Below are 22,624 nucleotides of genomic sequence, written 5' to 3'. Positions count from 1 at the left end.
CACTTATACCAGATTCTGGAAAGAACAGTGGTCCATGCCCATCAGCCAGGGGACTGGAAAAAGTGTTAAAATGAGAGAAATCTCCCATCCCCATGAAGGGCAGCTATGCACAAAGGCTATAGCAATATTGTCTTTGTAGGAGGTTGACTCTGGTTACACTGGAAGTCTAAAAGAAACAAAGGGAAGCTCTCATGTCAAAATCACTCCAAATTATAGCGCTCTGTGGATAAAGTTTCAAAATATATTTTTGCAGACTATTTTTTTTTGCAGAATGTTTGCCCTGCAAAAAGTGCTCTCTTTCAAAATAGTACAAGCAAACTGACTTGCATGCTTTTTGTGGCATTTTTTGTCTCTTCCATCTGGAGAAAACAGCTCCATTGTTTCTCAAAAGAAGGGAACCTTAATGATTTTGTTTTAATCACCTGCTGCAGTGTCAAAATTATTTCCCTAATATTAGAAATAAAATAAAATAACAACTGCTTTCAAGGCTCAAAGAGACGTATTAGCTACTACGCCTATCAGATGCATATTTCCCTCTTGGGGAAAAAACAACAAATTATGACTCTCACAACCCATTAAGCTTAGAAGAATAACACTAGGAATCTATCTGCGCACTACTTCTGAGCTCTGTGCTTACAGCCGGGCAGGTTCCCATGGTGACCGCTGCAGCCAATCAGAGCATGCTTTACAAGGCTGTCTCACTATATAGAGCAGACCTAATTTCCTGATTTTGACAACCCTTCTCACCTTTAGCCCTTGCTTTACAGCTTGAATTATTAGCTCCACCACCGTGGTGGTTTTGCCAGTGCCAGGAGGGCCGTGAATGATGGCAAGCTCTCTCTGCGACAGCGCGAAGGAAACGGCAGTTTTCTGAGAGCCATTCAGGGATTTATTGGAGAAGAGCAGAGGTTCTGCAGAATAAGAACATAGAGTAATGCAGCAAACAAATCATTTTAAATGAAGTGGAAGAGAGACTGAACGATGCCAATGTGGTCTGTAGCTGCTGCAGGCTGAGCTTTGCTTAACATAAAGGACAAGCGAGGGGGTAATTTTTCAAAGCCATTTGCTCACAAAAAAATGGGCTTTTTATGAAATTACTCCTCCCCCCTCCTCTCCAAAGGTAAAAAGCACATCTGTAGTATCATTTCACTTGCACTGTATTTTTAAAGGAAGGCATTCCTGGAGGCAAGATCTGTAACTATGCCCATAATTCTATAAAATAGTGCATAAAAATGAATGCTGTGCTCAAATTTATGCACGCTATTATAGAATAGGGGCAGTTGTGCAAGCAATTTAATTTAATAATTGACTGTTAATTAGTAATAGCCAGATCTGCTATTTTGGGTAGGTCCAGAGGTAACTTGGGTGGATCCTTCTGACCCCCAGCTCCCTCCCACCAAGCTCAGAATCTACCCTGCCCTTCCAAACCCCCATCTATCTATATATATAAATAAACCTTCCCATCTGCCCCCTACCCCCACCCCACATTCAACATCTTTCACTCTCTCTTCCCTCCTATCTCCTCTACCCTGCTCCTAAAATGTCTGAATCTTTCTACCAATACCCCCCCTCTCGAATGCCTGTGCAGACCAGCAACTCCCTCTCTTTCTGAACCACTAATGCACCTTTTGAGATATACCACAAACATCAGCGATTCATATCCACTGCCTTTGCCAGCTCCACATGCTTCCTTCTGCCATGTCCCGCCTTCACTGACATCACTTCCTTTTTCCTCACTGGCAGGGTGCAACATAGAGAAACCTGCAAGGCTAGAGCAGAGCAAGTATGAATCGCTGCTGTGCCGGTATACCTCAGAGGCACACAGGGGGTTCATAAAGAAGGGGAGTTGTTGGTCCACAGGCAGCAGGTAGGGAGAGAGTGGAGTGAGGCACCACCACTGGGTGGGCCGGAGCCATGAATGGGTGTGTCCACCCAGGCCTACCCATAACTATGCCACTGGTTAACAGGCAATTATTGGTTGGAATGGATGGTGCTAATTGGCACCAACTTGCAACAACTTCCCTTAGACCAGGGGTGAGATCTATTAACATACAATGAAAGCAGTGCATGCAAATAGATCTCATGCATATTCATTGGGGAAATCCTGAAAACCCGACTGGATTGCGGCCCTCGAGGAGGGACTTTGACACCTGTGCCTTAGACACTATTCTGTAAACTGAGCACGTTAATTCTAGGGCATGCATCTGCAAAGGGAGCATCGAGATGGGAGGGACCTGCCCAGGATCAGCTCATGCAGTTTATAGAATAATTGTATTCACACAAGCATCTGCCGTATTTAGGCACTCACATTTCCACCAACCTTTGAACTGGGGATGCCCAATGTCAAACACATGTACCTGTGAACTTAGTAGCTATTCTATAACAGCAGTTATGCACAAAGAATTAGCCCTGAACGCTCAGTTTCTAAGTGCCTACAGTTGGGAACCCTTAACAGAATCCACCTCCATGTGTGTATTTCTAAATTAGCAAAAAACATGTGCAAATTTTAATTCAGAAAATGTTGAATAATGATGCTCCTCTTACTTTGGCAACTTTGAGAGTCTACTGCCCTCAACGATCTCTCCATTCAAGCAATAAATTACCTTTAATATCGAGGGCTGTGGAACGCACTTCCAGATAATATATGTACTTAAAAAAAAAAAAGCTATGTACAATTTTGGAAACAGTTAAAGGCTTTCTAGTTTAAAGAGGATTTAATGTAGAAATGTAATTGATCTGAGGCCTAGTTCAAAATTTGAAAGCTGCCCAGTAGGATTCAGATTGTATAGAAATTTAAGGAGTTGTTTTATTTGTACATCTGATGTGTTTGTTTTATTTATTGTGTGTGTATTAATTGTGAACTGCCTAGTACATGGCATAGAGTGGTATATAAGCTGTGGTATAAATAAATATCTGCCAAACTAGGAGGCGTATGGATACTCTGCTTGAGATAATTTTTCAAAGTGAATGCACGTGTTTGGAAATCCCGCTGAGGACATGGAATGTAATGTAAACAAATGCCCTCAATCAACATAGGCAGTAATAAAAATTACTCCCTAAATGAGATTTCAAAAGGGATGTGGAGGCTGAGCCTAAGCCTACTTGGAAGGAATTTCTTAAACAGTGAGTACAGCAGAACAGATACCGATGGCTCAGAAAGGGGCATTCTTTACATTACTGAAACCAAGTTCCTGTCACGCACAAGTGGGCTTTATGCAACCATTAATATGGAATATTAAACTAAGACTCACGGCCTCTTTTACAAAACTGCACGGCAACAGCCCCGAAGCCCTTTAAATCTCTATGGACTTTGGGGTCGTCAGTGTATACTGCGGTCAATAACGGTTAAAGTACCATGATAAACTTTTATTTCTCTGCCTTCAAGTCAAACATAAACATGACTGCTGAATGGGGGGAGAGGGGGAAAGATTCCCAGGGCCTGACGGCAGGACAGCAGCAGCAAAAGAAGAGCACTGCTTTCTGGTGGATGAGTTTAAATCCCCATGGACATTTTGACCTACAGCTGTCCATGGATCCTCTTTGCTCCTTCTTCACACCGCGACACCTTCTACTTATACGGAAACAGGAAGTACTTTATGTGGGAAGAGGGGCACGGCAAGAAGAAGGAGGAAGAGGAGTTCCCATGGCCTGCATCAGAACAGCATTAATGCGCCAACTTGGCAGGCACACAGAGTAAGAGGAGAGAGTGTTTAGAGTGCTGCGGCTGGCACGCTGCTGGAGGGATGTTTCTCAGTCAGTCATCTCGCATTGGGAGAGTCGGCGGGGTTCGCATGGGAAGGAAGGAGAGATAGGAGGGTCGGGGGGGGGGGGGGCAGGAAGATGACGATGATGCTGCTGCTGGTGAATCCAGCAAGGGTAAGTTCAAGTTTCAAGTTTAATAATTGTTTTGATTAATCGCTTAATCGTATTTCAAAGCAATGAACAAATTAAAATTACAATTTTGGGAAACAATACATGACAGAACAATACATATTAACATACTGCAACGGCAGGCCCCCATGACCATTTCGAACCCTAGGCCTGTGCCTACTGGGCCTATCCTTTAATCCGGCCCTGGCTGGACCACGGGGAGGGGGGGGAGGGAACACAGTATATTCGATCCATAAGACGGTGCGTGGAAAAAGTGGATCTTATGATCCGAAAAATACGGTGATTATTTCCAACCCCAGTATATATGTATGTGGGTAAATGTATTTCTCTAGTGCCTGTGGGTTGCTGGTTGTGGGCGTAGGTGTACATATGTGCAGGTTGTGGTTGTATGTTTGTGTTAGTGCAATCTTCTATGTGGTAGTGTTAGGGTGTGTTACAAATTGTTGGTTTATTATTTTAAAAAGAGTGTATGGGTCTTAGGAAATACCTAGAGGGCTTGTAAAATTCATTTGTCATCTTACACCAAATAGGCTTAAATTACTGGTAGCCGAGTAGGTTTTCATAAATTCTGCCCATGACTGTGAACTAGGTAAAATGGCATCTACTGGACGCTTCCTTCAGAGGTTATAGTGTTAGGATGATAAATATTTTCTACACTTTTAGTGTAAAAAAGAAAGAAAAGAATTTAATGTGAATTGCTGTAGTCATAAAGGTCAACGTCGAAATCTCCAGCTGTAACTTTTTATGTGCCTTTTATGAGAATTTGTGTCAGCAAGTTAAAAAGAGTGGTGTTGCTTGCTTTGGGGAAAATATATATATAATACTGAAATGGTTATGTCTTTGTAGTCAGATTGGAGAGTCTTTGCATGTGCCCCTGGGCTGATCCACTTGGATATACAGAAGGGACACACAGTCTAGGATGGAATGAGGGATATATTAACTCACCGAGATGTACACAGAAATTATGAGTGTTGTATTTTTTTTTCCTGTGAGAATGAAATAGAGCTTTCCTATTTTTTGAATGGCATTCTCTGCTTTTATTAAATTGATGTTATGTTGTATTTTACACTACCTATATCCTACCTGGCTTAGGCGATATATCAAATTTTAAATAAATTTTGAATCTTGGATCGGCATCCAATTTTGGGCGCTATAAAGAGATTATGTACTTACCTTGGTAAGCTCTTTTCCAGTAGATATTTAACGTATTTATAAATGATCTGGAAATTGGAACTACGAGTGAGGTGATTGAACAGTTTAGTGTCATCTGCAAATTTAAAGTTGTTAAAACGCACGTGGACTGTGAAAAACTGCAAGAAGGACTTAGAAAACTAGAAGACTGGGTGTCCAAATAGCAGATGAAATTTAATGTAGACAAATGCAAAGTGATGCACATTCAGAAGAATAATCCAAATCATATTTACCGGATGTTAGGGTCCATCTTGGGGGTCAGTGCTCAAGAAAAAGATCTAGGTATGTAATGTAATGTAATGTAATTTATTTCTTATATACCGCTACATCCGTTAGGTTCTAAGCGGTTTACAGAAAATATACATTAAGATTAGAAATAAGAAAGGTACTTGAAAAATTCCCTTACTGTCCCGAAGGCTCACAATCTAACTAAAGTACCTGGAGGGTAATAGAGAAGTGAAAAGTAGAGTTAGAGGAAAAATAAAAATAAAATAAACATTTTAACAAGACAGCATTGATCTAAATTGTGGGCAATACTGAAAACTTCACTTTTTCCCTGTTTTTAGGGAAAAAGTTAAGTTTACAGTAAAATGTGGAGGGTTACAACCCCCCAACCCCCCCATAACGCCGGCGCGATGTAAATTGGGGGGGTTCTCCCCCCCACACACCCCCGTCGGAGCACTAAAAACAGTAATTTAGAGTGGCGTGCGCCTCCGCGCTGCGCTCAATTGTCCGGGCGCGCCTTTGTCTTTCGCGCCGTTGTCTATGAACCGGTAAGAGCAGTTAATGTAACTGGTTTAAAAAAAGGTTTGGACAAATTCCTGGAGGGAAAAGTCCATAAACTGCTGTTGAGACAGACATGGGAAAAGCCACTGCTTGCCCTGGATCAGTGGCATGGAATGCTGCAACTATTTGGGGTTTTGCTAGGTACTTGTGACTTGGCCCGCGCTGCTCCCGACGCTCATAGGAACTCTATGAGCATCGGGAGCAGCGCAGGCCATTCAGCACGGCTCCCTGCTCTAGAAAACTGCTAGAAGAGGCCCTTAGGCACCCCACTGCTATTTTCACATGTTGTAGATTTTTACTCCCTAATGATGCATATGATGGAAGATCCGCACAGAAGGAGCTGAAATATATAGCAGCAGTGTACAGTTTGCTTGAAATTCTCAGCACAACCCTGAGTCCTGTGTGCCTACAGCTTTATTCTGACCTACATACATAAAATAGAAGATAAGCAAGATAAAAGATACAACTTAAAGCGTGTGAGCTCCAGGGACTGATAAAAATCAATAAACCATTACTCTCCAGGGTCAATGGTTTTCTTGATTAGAAGCGGGGGATCTGAACTCAATTTACAGCCTATGTATTATTAGTCTGCTTTTGTGCAGGGTTTCCTGATATGTAAAGGATACATCTCTAACATGATTCTCGTATTCCCTGAAAGGCTGGATGGGGTATGGAGAAATTAAGTGTTTACATTTGTAGTCCCATCCTAAGACATGGTCTTCTGGTCCTCGATTCAAGACAAAGGGCTCCTTTAATTAAATGGCACTAGAGCAGTGGTTCTTAACCTGGGTTCAACCGAACCCCAGGGGTTCGGTGAATCAGTCTCGCGGGTTCGGCGGAGGTCAAACACACCTCCGACTCATATAGCGCGCAATCCTTTTCGAGGATGCTGGACATAAAAACGAAGAAAAGGAACAGACTTTGTTGCGAAAATGACATGAGAGTGGCACTTGCCAAGGTAAAGCCGCACATTTCTGAACTGGTCTCTGAGAGGCAACAGCAGAAGTCACACTGATTTGCAGTAAATTTCATTATTATGTTGTTATTATTTGAAATATAGAAGAACTTTTTTGTTTTCAAAATTGATATTATTTTTTCCCTCACTGTATACCTATGTTTTGAATTTGTAAAAATCATATTTTATTTTTCCAATAAAGAAGGGTTCGGTGAACACGCATATGAAACTGGTGGGGTTCAGTACCTCCAACAAGGTTAAGAACCACTGCACTAGAGGTTTTAGCACTGGCTGGCGAAGTAAATGCTCTGACACTCATAGAATTCCTATGAGAGTCAGAGCATTTACCTCACTGGCCTGCGCTAAAAACCTCTAGCGCCGTTTAATAAAATCCAGTGAAAATTAAGTCATGCCCTAAAATTCAAGGAATACTAAATCATTTAGTGACCTTATCTAAAGCCATAAAAAAAAAAATACCTGAACCTGGGTAATTTTGCTAGCAATTTTTACAAAAAAAACTCTTTACCATGCAGACCTACACCTGTTTTTAACAAGGATACCACTTGGGATCTAGCTAGGTACTTGGGACGTGGGTTGGCCACCGCTGAAAACAGGATACTGGTCTTGATAGACTAAACTAAACTAAAACTTAACCTTATATACCGGGTCTTCAACCAAAGGAAGCTCGACGCGGCTAACAAATTTTAAAAAATAAAGTAAACTGAAATACAAGAGTTAGTTTTCAAAATGTTTAGCGAATAAAAAAAGTTTTTAGAAGTTTACGGAAGAGTTGGAAGGAACTGGGACACCTCAAAATTAGGGGGAAGTTCATTCATTAGTTGGGGAAATTTAAACGCCAGAGAGCTGCTAAAAATCTTAACTCCTTGAATTCCTTCTGTAGAAGGAAGAGAAAGTTTAAATCGACGAATGCCTCTCGCGTATGAAAATCTATAAACATTCCATAGCAGAGGAACAAGAGGAGCAAAGATACCGTGTCAAATCTTAAAAACAATACATAAACGCTTAAACTGAATTGTAAAATAAACCAGGAGCAATGGAGAGAGGAAAGCAAAGGAGTCACATGGTCGAATTTGCACTTTCCATAGATCAACTTTGCGGCGGTATTCTGAATCAACTGTAGTCTTTGAAGGCAGTTCTTAGTGATGCCAAGATAAATGGCGTTACGATCATCGAACCGGGATAATATAATACTATGGACTAAAACAGAAAAATGACATTGATGGGAAAGAGATCTGACCTTCCTTAACATTCGTAAGCTGAAAAAACATTTCTTAACCAGAGAGTTTATTTGATCCTTAAAAGTAAGAGAAGAATCAAAAAGTATTCCCAAAATCCTAGAGGAGAACTCAATTTGTAAGGAGGCTCCAGAATCCAAAAGTACAGTGGAAGGAAGATGATCCAATTTTGGGCCTAACCACCGAAGTTTAGTTTTAGCTACATTTAGCTTCATCTGGACAGGCATAGCCCAAGTTTGAAGTTTAGAGGTACAGTGATTTATTTTAAAAGTTAAATTGGTAATATTTGGGTCAATCTCAATCAGTATAAAAATGTCATCCGAATAAGTAAAAAGTGTTTCCCATGCTGACCTTCGGTCTATCCCAGTTCGGCAGTTCTTATGTTCTTATGTGTGACATCACTGATGAGTTTGGCTCTTAGGCATTGGTGAAATGAGGCTTTATGACATCACAATAGGAGCTCTGGAATGTTGCTGCTCTTTGGGCTTCTGCCATGTACTTGGATCCTGGGTTGTCCACTTTTGGAAACAGGATACTGGTCCCAGTATAGCAATTCTTATGTACCTTTCTCTAGTAAATACAGTGTGTGTAGATTTGAAAATGCATTCTGCTACCTCACTCTGGGGCCCTTTAGCGCTCCCTTACCATGGGCTTTTTTAAGGCATCTTTCGTTACAGCTGGAAATACAGATTTTCTTGTTTTTGGAGTTAATAGCCATGTGCAGCCATTTTATAGGCAGTAAGGGCTTCCATTTTAATCAGTAAGGGCAGGGCTATGCCACATGTGCTGATTAGCACTGTCACACCCCACTCTCTACCCCCATAAATGACCCTTTCCCAGAAAATAAAAAAATATTGTGCGCATCGTGCTCACGCAAATTGGCCATTTTACCGCTGTGTTGGTCTCTAGTACTTTTTAAAATAAAAGGCAAATTAGTTACTGGTTAGTAGCTGGATGGAGCACTAGGATTAAATGAAGGCTGCTTGAGGAGGGACCTTATTATAGCCATGTTTCCAGCTCAGTGGAAATACCTTTGAAATTAGACTATTGTTAATAAGCAACATTAAAGGAAGGAGATCAGCTGGAGAATGATAATCAGCTAAGGAAAAAACACTTTTTAGAGTAAAGAGGGCCTTTGAATTGGAAAATTAGGTGAGGGTGTTAAATTCAACATAATGCAGCGAAAATTAAAAATGGCAGCTAAACAGAGATAATCTACCTGTAACTAGCAAGATATATGGGTCAATCCGAAATACATACGTTCTCACCACATTTACAGAAGACATACAGATCTTGACTGTTAAGAGAAATCTGGTTTGGTTTACAATAATAGAATCTCCTGCACCTAATTTCTTGCTAGCTCAAAGCTGAGAAAGGAAAAAGAAATGTGTTTCGGTTCCTCCAAATCACAAAAAGAAAATGAACTCCATGCCATACATATGCTGTTTAAAATGATACAAGACAAGCATATTTGTTACCTGTTGTTCCTGGAAGGCTGGAAATAGAATGGCCAAACAGTATGTCAATCAGATTGCGAGCTGGACCAGAATGATACTGATTCAGTGTGTTTAAAGCACTGTCAAAAGCAAACGAAAAAAGCAAGCTTTTCAAAGGTGTCTCCTTCAAAATATCAACACAATCAAAAGTATTACTTTTTAAAATAAAACAAGCATTAGTATTTGTTATGTTATCCGCTATAATAAAACCCTTAGCGCGCATGCGCTCTTCAATCTCTGTGCCTCCGTGATCCGTAGTGCCGTGCCGCCGCATGCACAGTGCCTGCCTCAGCTGATGTCCTGCCTTCTGCCCTGATCTCCGACGCCAGCTGACTTCCTGCCTTCTGACTATGCTGCCACTGCCGGGACGCCTCTTCTTCTCACCCCTGGCCCAGCAGCGGTAGCAGTCGCAGTTTCAACAAGCAGCTGCGGGGCATTTGCTAGGCTGGCCCACTTCGATAATGCGAGGTGGGCCGGCCTAGCGAAAGCCCCGAGGCTGCCTGGGCTAGCGGATTCTAGACATGGGGAGCAGGGAAGGGGTGTTGCTAGACTAGGGAGAGGTCAAAGGAAGGGAGAAGGACTACTGCTGGACAGGGGGAGCAGGGAAGGGGTGCTGCTGGACAGGGGGGAGGTAAAAGGAAGGGAGAAGGGCTACTGCTGGACAGGGGGAGCAGGGAAGGGGTACTACTGGTGGCTGAAAAACACTGTCTCAGGCCCAATGCACGTGCCAGCCCTGTGGAATGGTAAGAAATTTCTGCAGACCGGTGGTTGAAGAACACTGTTCTATACCATCTGTTAATCAGAAAGCCCCCAAACCACTGTAAAAATGGTACCAGAGATTCCTAACTCTGACAATCTATTCAACAGCAAGTCATGGTTAACGGTATCAAATGATGCTGAGACATCAAATTGCAATAGCACCATTTGCCCACCCATACTTAATACCGACTTGACTTTAGACATTAGATCGATCAACAAAGTCTCAGTACTATGTAAATCTCTAGTAGCACATTATAATTAATAATATAGTCCATAAGTTCAGAAGCCACTATAAATTCTACTAGTTTTGTTACAAACAGTTCTGAAGTTGGAAGAGTGAGAAAAATCCATATCTAATCCTTTTGGAATAATTGTAAGCATTATTTCCCCAAAAGTGGGTGAAAACCAATTCTAAGTCAAAATTAAATTGACTAGGGGGCTCATTTTCAAAAAAGAAAAACATCCAAAAGATGTCATAAAGTGACATTTGGACGTTTGGATCACCAAAATGTCCAAATTGCCATTTTCAAAACCTACTTGCTAGATGGTTTTCTACGCCTTTTCTCAGCAGTGCATCTAAATTTCATGAGAGTGTGTTTAATGAGTGGTTTGGGCGGGCTTAGGGCTTGGATGTTTTGCAATGACAATCAAACATTTCATAAAATGTCCAGAGCACCATTTACGAAAATATAACTAGAACCAAGACTTCTCAATGAATGAATCAAATAGTGAAACTTAAATATGAATGTTGAAAATGCAAAATAAAACAAATTTTTCACATGCACTCAGATTTGTGTAATCCGACCAAGAGCCGTGGCTCCTATAGCCGAACCCACCGTCCCATCACTGTGTATGACTTTGCTATACAAACAAGTGAGTGAGGCTACGAGCTCTATTGATTATTAACTTTGTTCTCAATGGCAATAAGAGGAAAAACCACTCCACTTAGCTTTAAGATGTATTAGAAGAAACAGTTTCAAATTATGAACACAAGTTGTTATCCGAATCACATAGCAACTATTTCTCTGGCATTTGAAGTTTTGTATGTCTCCTTTGGGTTCCTTGAAACAGACCCTCGAAACATGGTCTATGTCGGTACTTGCTAATACATCTTAAAGCTAAGTGGAGTGGTTTTTCCTCTTATTGCCATTGAGAACAAAGTTAATAATCAATAGAGCTCGTAGCCTGAGACTGACAGAGAGAGAGACAGAGACAGACTGAGAAACAGAGACTGACAGAGAGAGAGAGAGAGACAGAGACTGACAGAGAGAGAGAGACAGAGACAGAGACTGACAGAGAGAGAGAGACAGAGACTGACAGAGAGAGAGAGAGAGAGACAGAGAAAGACAGAGACTGACAGAGAGAGAGAGAGAGAGAGAGCGAGACAGAGACTGACAGAGAGAGAGAGAGCGAGAGCGAGACAGAGACTGACAGAGAGAGAGAGAGAGACAGAGACTGACAGAGAGAGAGAGAGAGAGAGAGACAGACTGACAGAGAGAGAGAGAGAGACATAGACTGACAGAGAGAGAGCGAGAGAGAGACAGAGACTGACAGAGAGAGAGAGACAGAGACTGACAGACAGAGAGAGAGAGAGAGAGAGAGAGAGAGAGAGAGAGAGAGAGACACAGAGACTGACAGAGAGAGAGAGAGACTGAGAGACAGAGACTGACAGAGAGAGAGAGACAGAGACAGAGACTGACTGAGAGAAAGTGGACTCTAGGACCCTAAGTAGCCACCAGGAGCCTAAGTGGTGCTGCAGCTGCTCTAAGCAACTGATAAAATTGCTTGTTCTGCTCCCCGTGGGTAGTGGGGACAACATGCAGGTTAGAGGGACATTCAGCAGCCACAAGGAAGCTTCTGTACGGCTGCTGCAGCTGATCAAATTGCTTTTCCTGCTCTGTCAGCCACGGAGACAATGCATAGGCCGCAGGAAAACTTTCGTGCGACTGCTGTAATTGCTTTTGCTGCTCCCTATTGGCGGTGGAGATAACTTCCGGAACACGCACAGGTTGGAAGGGGCCGAGTCGCACTTCTTCGTAGCTAGGACTTATTTTCGGGGAAACACGGTAGTAATAGGGTTAAAATGGATTGCAACAACATAAAAACCCAATGTACAACCAGTGGTACAATAAGATGTCTTTAATTAAAACTGGAGAGTAAACAAGGAATCTTGTCTTAGATTGTAAAAAATGTGGATACAAATATATCAGGACTGCTACAGTGAGAAATTACAGCACTTGATATATATGATATGGTACTTATATTCTGCCAAATCCAAAGTTCAAAGTGCTTATAAAATACTACAGTACAATACAACAGAAATAAATCAGAGATGTAGCCTAATAGGTGTTTTTAGCTCCTTTTGAAAGTTCAAATAAGAAGGTAACTTTTTCAATGCAGGCAGAAGAGCACACCACATCTGAACGGCCCGATAAACAAAAGGATTTCTCCCAAAATCTCTTATACTGTATTCCAGAGAGAGAAGGAAAGTAATTTAGGTGTGAGCAGGGTCGTGTAAGGTTGAAGAGGGAATGAGAACAAATCTGTTCAATATTCTGAAAAATACCATCAAATAGTTTGAGAGATTTAAGAGCAAACTAAAATGCTTTCTTTTTAAAGATGCATTTGATAGCTAATATAACTAGAATGTAGGACTAGATTAGAGTTTTCTACTAAGCCCTATGCTTTAAACTTTCTGTTTTTTATTTCTTCCCCCTCCCTAATGTTGTTTTGCCCTTATATATTTCCTTTACTATTTTTAAAATTGTATTTCTTTACCTACTCCCTTCCTTCTGTATCATTAATTTGTCTTGTCAGTCGTATTTACATTGTCTGTTTCCCTTCAATTATTGTAATTTAATATTTTATACCTTATACATCGCTTAGAATGTTAATAAGCGATTAATCAAATATTTAATAAATTTGGAAACTTAAACAAGATAACTTAAAAGTAATTCACACCAGTAAAGGTAACCAATGTAAACTTATTAGAGAGAGGGTGTTGCCTTATCAAATTGTTTAAGGCAAAAAATCATTTTAGCAGTAATGTTTTGAAGACAGTCCTGTGTCGGTGCAGAAAACGCTCTGGCCAAGGCCATGGACAGAATTCCTTGGTCTAATTTCTGCTTTGGGTCATTTGTACTGCAGGTCAACTGGGGATGCTGCAGAGATAGTATTTACAGCTCCGGGGATGGGTGAGAAGAAAAGCGTTATGGACATTTTCAGTGGTGAGACTTGTTGCCCAAAACAGTAGTGAAAGATAGTTCACGGTAGTGCTACCCGATTCGAATCAGTTCACCGATTCACTTTGGGTGAATCGATTCAAATCGATTTAAATAAAAAAAAAATTGGCTTCCCGATTTGGACCCTCTCCCCTCGCCCCCTAAAGCAGGAGCAACAGCACTACTCTTGCTGGCTGGCCGCTGCTGCACCTGTTTTAGAGGGCGAGGAGGGAGGGTCCGAATCGGGAAGCCAATTTTTTAAAAATTTAAATCGATTCGAATCGATTCACCCGCAGTGCTTTGAGCTGTTTCCTCTGCTGTGGTCCCGCCCCTCCTCTGACATCAGAGGCTGGATCGCGGCGGAGGAAACAGCTTAAAGCACTTTGCAAAGACGCTGTAACTGTGAATACGGAGGGAGAAGAGTAGTGTTTTTCTGGTGGTTATCCAATAAACACCTATTTTGTGTTTTTGATCTGGAGATATTGTGTGGATGTTTGTAGAGAACGGCATGGTGACAAAATTCGTCACCATTCCCATCCCCGCGGATAACCACGGGACACCTTCTCCATGTCATTTTTTAAGGAGAGAGGGAAGAATCAGAGTATGAATGGGCCCAGCCACTGACCCTCTAGCCTTGCATTGAAGAATGCTGGTGTACAAGGACTGAGGTTGAGATAAGACACTAAAGATTGACATGGAATGGTTTCCTGCTGTTATCTGCAGGGACAGAAACGGTGATGAATTTTGTTACTATGTGGTTTTATTTGGGTTTAACGATGGGGTGGTTTGGGGTAGGATTTCTTTTTTTATGATGGAGCTTTTTTCTAATTTATTTTGATGTATTTTTAATTTAAAACTGCTTTATTCATTGTAAAGTAAGATATGTGAAATAAACAGAACCTGTAACCTATATTTTATATTTTACTTTCTTCACACCAGAGATTTTATGTGTTAGAACCTAAAATCAAAATCCTTAAATATATGCTTAGTTGCTTACACAGCTTGGTATGGAACAGCAGCACAAATAAAAGAAAACTGATTTTCCCTTACTTTTTTAGTCTTCTGTAGGTTACATCATTGGCTAATTTCAACAGTCTGTAATCATTCTCTCGATCCATGTTCAGGCCATCATTTGATTCACTGAAGGCTACAGTGATGAATTTTTGTGTAATGTGTGTTACAATTCCTGTAGCAAGTTGCTCACTCTGACTTGCAGTTTCATAAAGTCCCACAATATCACCTCAGAAAGAAAACAACATGATGTACTATTTACACAGCAACACGTCATCATCATACATGAAATAACTTGTACAGATCAATCCTCCTACTTCAACAACAGCAAATAAGTCATAGGGGCCGATTCTCTAAATGGCCGCCCCCACTGTAGGCAGTGGTAGGCCTCCTACTGCAATCTCACAGCCAATCAGGATGCACATTTTCAGAAAAAACGCAGGCAGGGAATGACCCTACATTGTAGGTGTATGTTGCATGCCTAAGGAGATGCATAGAGATGCTTATGGAGCTCCAAGATGTGGCTTGGACATGGTTTCCACCGGAAGTGGCCTTGGGTGTCCATAAGTGTCCCAACACATCTCCGTAGGCATGAGACAGATGCTTTAAATGTAGGCCTTTAAAATGCTGGCCTATTTTAAGGCGTCTCTTTATAAAAGAAGACACAATTCTCAACAGGATGCCGATGAGTGATTGACACGAGATTGGCGGCCGCCGAGATCGGCATCCTTTAGAGAATCAGGCCCTTACTTTTTGCCCACACACTTGGTTGCCAATGGAAACCTTTTACTAAAGGGCACTAAGCAGTTAACATGAGAGTTAGCATGCACTGTTAGTGCACAAACTCAATGACTTGTTACCACACTTGCATGACAGCGCATTACCCATTAACTGCGAGTCATATTAGAGAATAGAAACTGACCAGGTTGAGGGCAGAGAATGGGCTTCCATTACAAATAGGGCTCCTTTTACTAAGCGGAATAGCGTGTGCTACAATGCCGCGCACGCTAGACGCTAATGCTAGTGCACCTTAGTAAAAGGAGCCCAGAGTTGTTAGCACACAGTAAAGAATATGCTATGTGCACACCTTTTGCACTTACGGTGAATTAATTTTTGCTGTTAACATGCAGTCGTTGCAAAAAAGCAAACAAACAAGGGAAGATTGGGTTCTTATCTCGATAGTCTTCTTTCTAGCAGAAAAGCATACGAGTCTTGAGCCAGTGGGTTATTCAGCTCTAGTTGTGAATTGTGTAAAAGGAATCGGCTACATTTTTTTTCTCCCTCTTGGCTCTGCCTCCTGCCTTACAGGGCTGTGCTGTAGCTCCTCAGTTCGTACTCAAGCAGTTGATATTTACTAGAAGGGAAAAAATAAGGAGGCAGGGTAAAGGGAACTCCCCGTGTCCATTCTATTTTGCTCTGCAACAATTAAAATGCAAAAAAAAAAAAAAATCTATGCCAATAGAAACATACTCTCAAACAAGGTAGAACCGAACAAGCCATTTACCTGAGAGCAACCAGCTCTAACACTTATGTAGCTCTCACAGGCTCTGATTTGGCCACTGGAATAGCATTAGCTCATCACTCTTCAGACCTATTAGACAGGAGAAAATCCAGGCTAAATGTAATCTGACAGGGTGGACCTTCAAGACGTATATGCCTTTCTACTAGAAAGAAGATTTATCGAGGTAAGAAACTAATCTTCCCTTCTAGTGCAATAGGCATACGAGTCTTGAATCAGTGGGATGAACCAAAGCAGTTCCCTGAGTCAAGGAAGGGGCAGAGGAGCCTCCTGCTAGCACTGAGGATCCAAAAGCGGCGTCCAGTCATGTTGCTACACTTACCCTGTAAAATTTTGTGAGTATTGAGGGTGGACTACTTCGGGCAGGACTGCCCGGGACTCCGTTCATGAAGAAGCCACACTCCTCATAGAGAGTGTGCCCTCCCAAAAAATTGGTTTTGCTCGGGCTGCCATCTGGTATAGTCAGCCTGCACATTGTGCACTCCTGCCAAAAACAGTTGGCATGACCCCAGAGGGTGCGGCTATAGAGTTGGCATGACCCCAGAGGGTGCAATCATATAGGCTTCAAACATAATACAAACAAAACCAGGGGTAAAGCTCAGTACAGGATGCCCCAAGGACATCTGCAGGGACTTTCTTTGTCTCCTTGTGGACTCAGAGGTGTTAACGCATCTGAACTGTGTAAAAAATGCCGAGTTGCTATTCAGGGGTTTTAGGAGAGATTTTTGACCCCAGAACGAGCTATCTGCAACTACATTGCCCCAGAAGGGACCCAATGCTCCTAGAGGAAACAGGAAATTGGGCTGGATGGATCATTGGTCTGACCCAATATTGCTATTGTTATGTTCTAACAGTGGTACTAAACTAAACTAAACCTTAAGTTTATATACCGCATCCTCTCCACGGAAGTGGAGTTCGGCACGGTTTACAAGAACTTAAAATATAAGAAGAGAAAGGAAAAGGTTTACATGAGCTTATATATAGAAAGGAAGAGTAAGGGGGAAAATAGAATGACATGTTAGAGAAGAGCCAAGTTTTCAGTTGCTTGCGGAATAGTTGGAGAGAGCCCAGGTTCTGCAACGGGATAGTAAGCTCGTTCCAGAGACCTGTGATTTTGAAGAGAAGAGATTTTCCCAGTTTACCTGCATCGAGAATACCGCGTAGAGAGGGGAAGGATAGTTTATATCTTTGGGCGGGTCTGGTGGAATCAGGACTCGAGGAGTTAAAGGATAGTGGGATTAGGGGAGGAAGGATGCCTTGAATGATCTTAAAAGCCAGGCAGGAGCATTTGAAATGGATTCTGGAAATCACTGGGAGCCAGTGGAGATTGGACAGGAGTGGGGAGACATGGTCAGATTTGCGTTTTGCTACATGTGAAACTTAATTTAATAATGAGCAATAATTACCTAAAAATTCTGTTAATTGGAACAAATGGATAGTATTTAGCAGTTACGCTTGGAACGGCCACTAGTTGGTATTCTACAACATATGTGTGCAAAATCTATAGCCCACAGCTGCAAGGGGGCATGGACCTGGGAAAGACATGGACAGGTTAGGGGCATGACTAGCACTTACAGTATATGCCAGGGGTAGGGAACTCCGGTCCTCGAGAGCCATATTCCAGTCGGGTTTTCAGGATTTCCCCAATGAACATGCAGGAGATCTATTTGCATGCACTGCTTTCAATGCAAATTCATTGGGGGAATCCTGAAAACCCGACTGGAATACGGCTCTCGAGGACCGGAGTTCCCTACCCCTGGTATATGCACAGGTTAGAGAATACTAGCAGTTACACACTTGACTGCCTACAGGTAGGCATGAGCATTTACACCACCCTTTAAGCTAGCGTAAGAGCTCACGCCTAAAGTTAGATGCGTATGCAACTGTGGACTTAGACTTAGTACACAGCACCCAGCTGCCTAACTTTAGTTGTGCGTGCGTGACGAGTCTATAAAAGTTATGCGCATTGTATAGAATCACACTTAGCACCGCCCTAAGCACCACTAAGGGCTCCTTTTACAAAGCCGCGCTAACGGTTTTAGCACACGCAGCTTTTTAGCGTGCGCCACGCGGCTAGAACTAACGCCAGCTCAATGCTGGCGTTAGTGTTTAGCGCGCGCTATTATGCGCATTAAACGCTAACGCATCTTCGTAAAAGGAGCCCTAAGTAAATTTAAAGGACTGTTAAACTGCTGGTTGTACAAGGATGCTTTTGAGACCTAATCATCAGAGTTTCTTTTGATCCCATTCTCTGCATAAACTCACATGTCTTAGGATCCGAGAAATTTAATTTAAAAAAAAAATTCTTAATTTTCTTTTCAATTTTTATCAATACTTTTCCATTTTTTTTACCCTCCTTTTGTACTTTCCTTTCTTGTGTCCTTTACTAGGCTTATTGTAGTTCTCCCTATTTACCTTATGTATCAGTACGTCAGGTTCGTGTGTTTCTATTGTAGTTAATAATTAAAACCGTTTTTAATTGTAAATCGCTTTGAATTAATGATATTGTGATACATCAAAATTTTAATAAAAACTTGAAATTTAAACTTGAAGCAAGTGTTCAGATCCTGCTACTCCTACTTGTATCTTGTGACCTTGCTCAAGTCATTTAAGCTTCCCAAACCTCACATACAAAACTCAGATGTGAAAACACTTTCTTCATCTGGACATAAGAACATAAGAAGTTGCCTCCGCTGGGTCAGACCAGAGGTCCATCGGGCCCATCAGGCCCATGACCTGTAATGTGATCCTTCTCTAAGCCCTTTGATCCCTTTTATCCTTCTAGCCCATGAATCATCTTGGGCTAAGATTTGGAAAAGAAGCATTCTAATTATTATTATTTTTTTTTAATCTTGATTGGAAAAGGCAAAATACATGCAAATATAAACTTTGTTTCCTTAATATACTGTATACCTTTAGCAAAGTCTACCCCAGGGAAAAACAAGTCAATGTGACCATATATATTCCAGTAGTTGGGCAGTAGTACTGGTGCCAAGTAGACTTCTACAGTCTGTGCTCCAAAATTGGAAGGGAGACATAGATTAAACATGTCAGCATTTAAATCACAAAGAAGTGAACCTGAACAGAGTGCCAGATAAACTCAGTCTACTTTGTTAGGCAGACTGGATGGATCATGCAGGTCTTTATCTGACAAGACCAAAAAGAAATCCTCATATAGGGCAAGATTCACTAAACCCACGGATCGGATCCAATCTGTGAGCGATCCGATCTGATCGGGGGGCGGGGGCTGATTCATGAAGCGTCCTTATACAAATGAGGATGCTCAGAATCACGCCCCCAACCGACTGCAGGGATCATTGAACAGCGATCCCAACACATGTGCAGACCATCTATAGATGGCCTGCACATGCTTACAGAGCAGCGACCTTGTTTTTTTTTTTTTTTTCTTTAACGAGCCTGTGGTTTTAACTCGCAGGGGAAGGCCGGGAGAGTTGGGGCAGAAGCAGGGCAGCAATCAGGGCAGAGAGCAGGAGAGTCAGGGGTAGAAAGAGAGCTGGAAAGTCAGGGCAGAGAGAGCAGGAGAGTCAGGGCAGCGATTGAGGCAGAGAGCAGGAAAACAGTGGCAGAGACGAGGAGAAGCAGTCGGAAATGACGTTAGCGACTGGTCCCCAGCAGTCGCTTGTTTGTTGCTCAGCCGCCCATTCAGCGTTCCAGTTTTTGGTTAGTGAATCGCTGCCTGCCTACATTACATGTCGTTTCCCCTCATTTGCATGGGCAGATCAGATTGGAGGATGATCGGCCACGAGGTTAGTGAATCGGGTTGGAGGGAAATCGGGTCGCTAAGTGGTCGGGACTTGATCGGTAGGCTTAGTGAATCTAGCCCTACATCATTCATTTTACATCATTCAACACTAGCATTTGTACCCATATTTCAAGTAACAGAGCCTGTTTATTGTTGCTTTGAAATTTGAGGGTTAAAAGTTTGAAAATTGCCCCCATAAATCTCTGAGAACCTGCTAAATTACAATTCAAACCTGCTGCCAAAATGTTTGCAGATGTGTGCATTGAAATAATGAGTGAGAGAGCGTTCTGGTAGACAAATTGCAGGATCAGCATAGACCTTTTTCATTCTTTTTAAATTTGGATCATTTGTATGGAGTCCACTCTGCTTTATGAATAAGATAGTGTATAGATTGAATGATTGCGGATGATTTAGAAGATTTGAAAATGGAGATTCAAACTTGCTCCCATTGCTTATAGTAAGGGCAATTCATCTCTCATCATTGTTTTGGCTTGTTACCTTCCTAATGATTGCATTTTTTTGTATCTTTTTCAATATCAATAAAAATGATTAAACTTAAAAAAAATTTAAAACAAAAAATCCAGAGAATAGCAATGAACTTTAATATCACTATTTATCATCTAGTGTTGTAGAGCAGGAAAAGACATACCTGGTCCAAAGCTGTTACTAGGAAGTGCTGCCTCGCAGTCATATTTTCTAGGATTAAAAGTTACAAGAAGCTTCCCATATAGCCCTGTTCTTTGACTGGCTACTTGAAGTTTTAGAAGACAGACTCCCTTGCGCTGGAGTTCTTTTAAAGAGACACTTTCTTGCCACAGCCTGTAATATAAAGACATCAAAACTATTAAAGCTGCATTGCTACTTTATGTTCTTAATTCAGGCCTTAAGATACTATACCCTAGAGGAAAGGAGAGACAGGGGAGATATGATTCAGACGTTCAAATACTTAAAGGGTATTAACGTAGAACAAAATATTTTCCAGAGAAAGGAAAATGGTAAAACCAGAGGACATAATTTGAGGTTGAGGGGTGGTAGATTCAGGGGCAATGTTAGGAAATTCTACTTTACGGAGAGGGTAGTGGATGCCTGGAATGCGCTCCCGAGAGGGGTGGTGGAGAGTAAAACTGTGACTGAGTTCAAAGAAGCGTGGGATGAACACAGAAGATTTAGAATCAGAAAATAATATTAAATATTGAACTAGGCCAGTTACTGGGCAGACTTGTACGGTCTGTGTCTGTGTATGGCCGTTTGGTGGAGGATGGGCAGGGGAGGGCTTCAATGGCTGGGAGGGTGTAGATGAGCAGAGATTTCGGCAGTTGGAACCCAAGCATAGTACCGGGTAAAGCTTTGGATTCTCGCCCAGAAATAGCTAAGAAGAAAAAAAATAAAAAAAAATTTAAATTGAATCAGGTTGGGCAGACTGGATGGACCATTCGGGTCTTTATCTGCCGTCATCTACTATGTTACTATGTTACTCAGCCAGTGAGATCTTCGGAATATCAACAATGAATATGCATGAAAGAGATTTGCATATAATAAAAGCAACGCATGCGCATCTCTCTCATGCATATTAATTATGGTTATCCTGAAAAGCCAACTAGTTTGATTCATCCTGAGGCCTGGTTGGAGAATCCCTTCTTTAGGACACGAGTCAGAAAATTTGCAAGTCAAGGAGAAAAGGGCGAGACGAACTTTAGTTAGCTAATAATTTGTCATATGTTTTCAGAAATAAACATTTCATAGTTCCATTATTAATTAACAACAAAGTGATTATTTGATAAAATTATATAATTTGTCTCATATATTCTTTTTAGGGAGTGTGTGGGGGGGAGAAGCAGTCCAGCAGTCTCCTGCTCTTTGGGTTTACAGTTTAATCAAAACTGATATTAGAATCTAATACTATGAAACTTTATTTACAATAGCTGGGAATTTCTCCTCTATCCATTTCCAACTCACCTGACTCATTCATTACAGAGACAATCCTTGGCCAGGAGGCCAAGCACCAAGGCTCCTTCCGGGACCCTACAATCACATGGCTTAAAATCCAGCATTATTGCACAATGACCGAGACTCTCTCAGTCCTAAAAATAGTGGATGCTGATTTTGTGGCACCCCAAGCCCAGGCTAACCTAGGGAGCAGAAGACTTCAGCTGGGAATCAAACCCACATATCACAGGACCAACCTCTAGTGAAGAACTTGACAATGTCATCATGGCACCCAAGAATTTTACTGTGACACCCACTTCCTGATGCGTGTCACATGAATTGCCTCCTTAGTTACTGCAGTGAGCAGAAAAACCTACTGGTATGCAGCAGGCAAAATAGTTGATGGGGGGAGGGACAGAGTAAGTCCTAAAGGAACTGCAGAAGAACGCCTATTTCACCCACCCCCACATCTTCAATGGGGAGATTAAGAGAGTTCTCAGCTGCTGACTGATCCATAAAATATTTGTCAATGTCCACTTCGATGCATTATTTTTACTGTGCTCAGAAAGCGTTGGAATTATATTTGGCTCAGTCTTACTTCTGTTCTGGATAGTGGTAAATTTGGTGTTCTGAGACAGCTGAGAGCAATTACGAGCTTTTTAGACAATGATTCTTTGCACACTCTTCTACATGCACTCTTATTATCCAAGATGGACTATGGAAATTTAGTTTATACGGGTATAATGTCAGGGCAATTAAAATATCTGCAAACATTGCAAAATGAAGCCATTCAGTTATTAAGTAGAGCACAAATTAGGGATTAAGTGACTCCATTGTATTTGAAATTTCA

The 22,624-nt window shown here is 41.7% G+C and overlaps 1 protein-coding gene across 1 annotated transcript in view; it reads right to left on the bottom strand.

The window, feature by feature from the left end:
- The window catches only part of IGHMBP2 (immunoglobulin mu DNA binding protein 2), an 81,553-nt gene that overhangs the window by 56,701 nt on the left and 2,228 nt on the right, over positions 1 to 22,624 (bottom strand). Inside the window, exons 2-5 of the mRNA XM_033928385.1 lie at positions 20,498 to 20,667; positions 14,606 to 14,795; positions 9,558 to 9,655; positions 748 to 911 (exon numbers count right to left, since the gene is read on the bottom strand). Of these exons, the coding sequence (XP_033784276.1) occupies positions 748 to 911; positions 9,558 to 9,655; positions 14,606 to 14,795; positions 20,498 to 20,667 (622 nt within the window). The remainder of the gene's footprint in view (positions 1 to 747; positions 912 to 9,557; positions 9,656 to 14,605; positions 14,796 to 20,497; positions 20,668 to 22,624) is intronic.

Source organism: Geotrypetes seraphini, chromosome 19 (assembly GCF_902459505.1).
Source record: "Geotrypetes seraphini chromosome 19, aGeoSer1.1, whole genome shotgun sequence".
Lineage (NCBI taxonomy): Eukaryota > Metazoa > Chordata > Amphibia > Gymnophiona > Dermophiidae > Geotrypetes > Geotrypetes seraphini.
This window is presented reverse-complemented; position numbering and strand designations above follow the sequence as displayed.